General features: G+C 30.2%; 1 protein-coding gene across 1 annotated transcript in view; it reads right to left on the bottom strand.

Annotated features, from left to right (window-relative positions):
- Window positions 1-3219: 3219 nt before the first annotated feature.
- The window catches only part of LOC132724786 (inositol 1,4,5-trisphosphate receptor type 3-like), a 46136-nt gene continuing 43355 nt past the window's right edge, over window positions 3220-6000 (bottom strand). Inside the window, 2 exon segments of the mRNA XM_060709750.1 lie at window positions 3220-3447; window positions 4088-4165. Coding sequence (XP_060565733.1) covers window positions 3235-3447; window positions 4088-4165 — 291 coding nt within the window. The 3' untranslated portion in view covers window positions 3220-3234.

Genomic DNA, 6000 nt, shown 5'->3' with positions numbered 1-6000 from the left:
ATTTATTTACCTCATGTTGTCAATGTCTTGACCTGAGAGAAATAACGATATTTGTATTTTGTATTTGAGAATTGGACAAATACAAACAAATTGAGAGTTGGACAAATACAAACAAATTAAGAATTGGACAAATACAAATTGAATATTATTATGAATAAGTTAGATTACCGGTATGATTATAAATACTTATACATTATGTACGTAATAAGTGGTATTTTTACATATTCACATATTTCAATTTTGGCAAATGCACCATGAAAATACAGAAATACAGTGACGTTCCGATGATAACACCCCGTAACCAAAATGGTAACAACATTTTTATAAGTGAAATAATTAACACATGAGATAATGCATGAATAAATTCACAATTTTCTGGAATTTCACTACTCTATTTTTTTTTTGCTTATGAAAGTTCTTTTAAACATACTGATGATTTTTGCTGATCTTAAAAGTAATATTTCCAGTTATGTGTGAATCTGTCTCGGTGTTGGCATCGTTCTCAAAGAAAATGTCTGTAAATACTTAAAAAACATATTTCAAAGTCCATTACTTTAACTTTGATATTTAGGCAACATATCTGTTTCCTCGAAAAAGGTTTGACTTTTAAAATCGTCGTTATCGGCCATGTGAATTTTAGAATGTCAACTGTTTGCAGCTCTAACGACTAATCGCTTATGCGTGGATTTGAAACTGAGTTAAGACTTCTCTTTTCGCTTTTTGTAGGTCTTCTCCCACTCTCTCTGTTTCTGCTTCTCCTTTTCCTTCATCATTTCCATCTCCTGTTCACAATTTGAAATATACATAAGTTTATTTAATATTGCCAGAATAAATCTTGACGATGGTAATAAATTTGGACGCCGGGGAAAAATCTGGAAAAAAGCAATACATCTGGACGACGGGAATAAAATCTGGCCAAAGGGAATAGATCTGGGCGACGGGAATAAATATGGACGAAAGGAATAAATCTGGACGACGGGATTAAATCTGGACAAAAGGAATACATCTGGACAAATAAATATGGGCGAATGGTATGCATTTGGACAAAGGGAATAAATCTGAACGACGGGAATCAATCTGAGTGAAGGAAATAAATCTTGAAGACGGGATTAAATCTGGACAACAGGAATAAATCTGGACGAAGGGAATAAATCTGCACGAAGTGAATAAAAATAGGCGAAGGGAATAAATCTGGAAGAAGGAAATAAATCTAGACGAAAGGAATAAATCTGGGCGAAGGGAATAAATCTGAACGAAGGGAATAAATCTTGGCGAAGGGAATAAATCTGGGCGAAGGGAATAAATCTCGGCGAAGGGAATAAATCTGGACGACGGGAATAAATCTGGGCGAAGGGAATAAATCTAGGCGAAGGGAATAAATCTGGGCAAAGGGAATAAATCTGGGCGAACAGAATAACTTATAGGCCAAAATTTTAAATTTTCCTTTAAAAAATTAACGGGAAATTTAAATTTTTCTAAAAAAACCACGGAAAAATTTGGAACGTTTTTGGGAATTTTAAAATCGGGATTTTTCCAAAAAAAACCAATTTTTTTGGGTTTAAAGGCAGCCCAAAAAAAACAAAAAAATTTTCTTAAATTTGTAAACTAATTTTTAAAACAAAAAAAATTTCAAAAATAAAATTATTTAAATATTTATTTTTTAACCCGGGGCTTTTTTTTTTAAAAAAAAAAGAAAAAAATTTTAGTGTAAATAAAAAGGGGGTTAAAAAAGGGAAAAATTTGTTTTTAAAACCTTAAAATTTTTGGAAAGTTTTTTTAAAAAAAGTTCCAATAAAAAACAAAATTTTCAACTTTTTAAAATTTTTTAACTTTCCCCACCTTTTACATTTAAAAAAAAACCCAAACCCAATTTTTTTAAACCCTTTTTCTTTTAAAAATTTTTTCCCCCCCTTTCCCCCCCAAAAAAAAACCCCCCTTTGGCAAATTTTTTAAACAATTTTAACTTTTGCTTTAAAAAACGGGTTTTCCCAAGTTTAAAAAATTTTCTTTTTTTTGGGTCTTTTTTTCATTCCTTTTTAAGCTTAAGAGCCCCACGGCCCAAAATTTTTTTGGGGAAAAAAAAGTTTCAAAAAGGTTCTTTTCCCAAAAAGGGAAAAATTTTTTGAAATTTTAAAAAAAACTTTTTTGTTCCAAGAAAAAAACCAATTAAAAAAACCATTTCCCCTTTTTTTTGGGTTTTAAAAACCTTTTTTTTAAAAAATTAAATTTTTTCAAAAAGAGAATTTTTTAAAAAAACCCCTATAATTTATGACAAGCGGGAAAAATTTTTTGGAAAATTTAAAAATAATTTTTTTTTAAATCGAAAAAATTTTTCCCTTTTTAAAGGAAAAATTCCCTTTTTTTTTAATTTTGGCTTTAATTTTTTTTAGAAAAGTCAAAAAAGAGTTAAAAAAAATTTAATGGTTTTTTTTTTAAAATTTTTGGAGCCAAGTTTAAAGGATGTTTAAAAAAACCCCTAAAAGTTTTTGTGAACGTTGCATTTGTAATAAATGTAGCAAAATGTTAACTATGTAGTAGTTTGACGTCAAAACAAAAAATACTAATTTTACCAATTGCCAAACGGAGCAAAAGAAGGAAAAGATAGTTTCATTTATGTGCCAAATATGTATTTTTTTTTTTCGGAAACTGCAAAAATAAAAAAAAAGAAAAATTTTGAGAAATAAAAAATATAGCATTTCTGAGGCATAGTGGGTCTATAAAGATATCTAAACTATGCAAGAGATGAAAACAACACTTAAAACGATCATTTGATAAACTCCTGTAAGAGATATATATAGAAATCAGAGTTGTAATAAGCTATTCTAGTGCTAGTGGTGTATGGCGTGTGTTTCTTTGTATATACGGCGAAATATGATGAACTTTCTCGCTTGTGAAATGAACAATGTATCTCTTACATGGAGATTTAATAACTAGCTTTACGATAGTCCTATTCGTTACATGGCACATATTGTCCTTAGTAAAATAACGGTAACTATAAATTTGGCCCCTATAAATTGCCATAAATTAGGCCTACATGAAATATTTAATTTCTTATCAGTGAAATATGATGTTTTACCAATGTGATATGATATATATCAATCACCTACTGAACATCACTTACTATAAAGTCTTAAAGATGTTTTATCAAATCGATATCACGATGATTTTTTGTTAATGATACTGAAAATATCCCATTCTGTAAAGTATGTGTTCTTTTGTTCATATAAAATTGTGCTATAACAGTGCGAGGGTGTTTAAAATAGGTGATGTTTCAAATATAATCCATATTCGTTCAAGAGAAACGTAATATGTATAACTTACAAGTCTATAAACATAGAATTCCAGAGCTGAGTAATTATTAGGCCGTGTCTCGTCAAGGTGTATGAAGAAAAACAAATAGGCCCACAAATTGTGCTCAAGTTTCACGTGCCTGCTAAAGCCTTCGCTCTGAAACGAGTAAAAGTAAAACATTGTCTTTATGAACACAAGGGGAGGTAATGACTTGATTACTTCACCAATGTAGATCTTGATCAGACTGCACTGATCCCAACTAGTCGGCACATTATGCAGTCTGGCCAGATTCCATTTAATTTCTCGTTATAAAACCCCTTATTAAAGGCACATTATGCGTCAGTATTTATTAAATTCTTTAGAAATGTCAAACATTTATTTAATAATGTTTTAACAATGGATTGAGATTATGTTAGATGGTTAACAGCTGCGGAAAGTAGCGCTGAAAAGGTACAAATGTAGCAAAATGTTAACAACAAAGTAGTATTGTGAATTCCATACAAAATACAAATTTACTATAATTACACACCAAATGCCAACAAAGCAAAAAAAGGCAAAGATTGTTCATCTATATGGCAAATGAGGGTGCTTTTATTTTGAAACTGTAACAAGATTTAAAATTTAAAGTTTTTGTGAAATGTTCATAGCATTTCTGAGGTATGATGGGTCTTTAAAGCTTACTGAGATAATCAAATAAACTTGGAAAACCTTGAGAAAAAAAACAAACTTTCACATAAATGCTTGTTTGACCTTTTTTTCATTTTAAATAAATGTCATCAAAATTTACAAAACTCACCCCTCCTTTTGTCTCGAACTCGTAACTCTCTCGAATGCATATGAAACACGTACTATGCATGTCCGTCTCAATTGCAAACTGAAATTTTCAAAAATGTTACTGTTTAGTTATTGATTCATGTTTGCGTTTTTATAGCAGTTATGTTCAGTTATATATACATGTATTAGATATTATCGAAATTAAAGTGGCCTTCAGCTTTTATTATCTGTTAGAAAAAACAATTCTGTGTTGTTTCAAACTAAGTATTTTAGTCATTTTATCACTTAATGTCAATAAATGTAAGAAATACTATGTTTGTCTTTTCTTTCTGTAGGTCACTAAGTGGAAATACTTTTATATGTGTTTTCATTACACAAAATTAATATATTCATGTTTTTAAAAGTGATATGAAATTATTTTCTTTTTTTATCAACATTTAATGCTGTATAATCTCATAGTGGCTATTTGAAACCAAAATCTACTACTTGATAAAGTCCGTATTCTTTTAGCAGATTTTCTTAAACAGGTTATTTCAATGGCTTTGCCAAATGAGACAAAAGTTGACTCCATATTCTTTTAACAGATTTTCATAAACAGGTTATTTCAATGGCTTTGCCAAATAAGACAAAAATTGATTCCATATTTTTAACAGATTTTCATAAACAGGTTATATCAATGTCTTTGCCAAGTTAGACAAAAGTTGATTCCATATTCTTTTAACAGATTTTCATAAACAGGTTATTTCAATGGCTTTGCCAAATTAGACAAAAGTTGATTCCATATTCTTTTAACAGATTTTCATAAACAGATTATTTCAATGGCTTTGCCAAATTAGACAAAAGTTAATTCAATATTTTTTTATCAGATTTTCATAAACAGGTTAGTTCAATGGCTTTGTCAAATTAGGCAAAAGCTGATTCCATATTCTTTTAACAGATTTTCATAAACATGTTATTTCAATGGCTTTGCAAAATTAGACAAAAGTTAATTCCATATTCTTTTAACAGATTTTCATAAACAGGTTATTTCAATGGCTTTCCAAATTAGACAAAAGTTGATTCCATATTCTTTTAACAGATTTTCATAAACAGGTTATTTCAATGGCTTTGCCAAATGAGACAAAAGTTGATCATCGTATAACTGTAAGTTATTTAATTTAGCTCTGATAAACACTAGATCAGTTGGTAAATTAAACATTTAAAATAGTACGGACAGCTTGAAATTTATAAAACAAGTTACATGGGATAAAAGGCAAAAATATGTATCGTCGCGCTTTTTACATGAATTCGTAAAAATACTTTTCAATTCACTTAGAACTTTTTTAGTTTAGTAGACATAGGTTAACACTTGTAGTCAGTAGGTCTAAATGTTGACAAATTAAAGTTTAATATTATATCCAATGTAAACTTCTGTAAAAGAGATATTACACGGAAAGCACTGGAAATAACTTGAAATAAACAAATGAATATCGCAGAATAGGATCGCCCGAATCTGTTCACGAGATATAATCGTAATTGCAACATCTCTCATAAGACTCTCGCAGCAGGCTAAGGCAATATTCAAATTTCAACAGGAAACGTTTTGGAATCTTTTTTGGTGGGTTTTGACGTCACACCAATACAGTATATAGGTTACAAGGCGACTTTCCAGCTTTACTTGTGAAAGAAGACCCACGGTGCCCTTTTTGTATTATTTCAGGCCTAAACAGGCACCTAAGCAGAACTACCGATATTTCGGAAGCAAGCTTGATAGCTTTCTCAAAGATCCTGGCGCGGTTAGAAGCTAAGCCAATGAGCGATGAGAGGCAAGTGGTTTGAAGTCAACGAATGTAACCATTCGGATACGGACGCCCCCTCGCTTTGGAATCAATGATCACAACAGACCAGAAAAAAGCAACAAAAACAAAACATAGGAACATTTTAATATTTCAAATT

The sequence above is a fragment of the Ruditapes philippinarum genome, unplaced genomic scaffold (assembly GCF_026571515.1).
Source record: "Ruditapes philippinarum isolate M1 unplaced genomic scaffold, ASM2657151v2 ctg2370_1_1_1_1, whole genome shotgun sequence".
In the NCBI taxonomy this organism is placed as follows: Eukaryota; Metazoa; Mollusca; class Bivalvia; order Venerida; family Veneridae; genus Ruditapes; species Ruditapes philippinarum.
The sequence above is the reverse complement of the archived record's forward strand: the minus strand, read 5'-3'. Positions and strand labels throughout refer to the sequence as shown.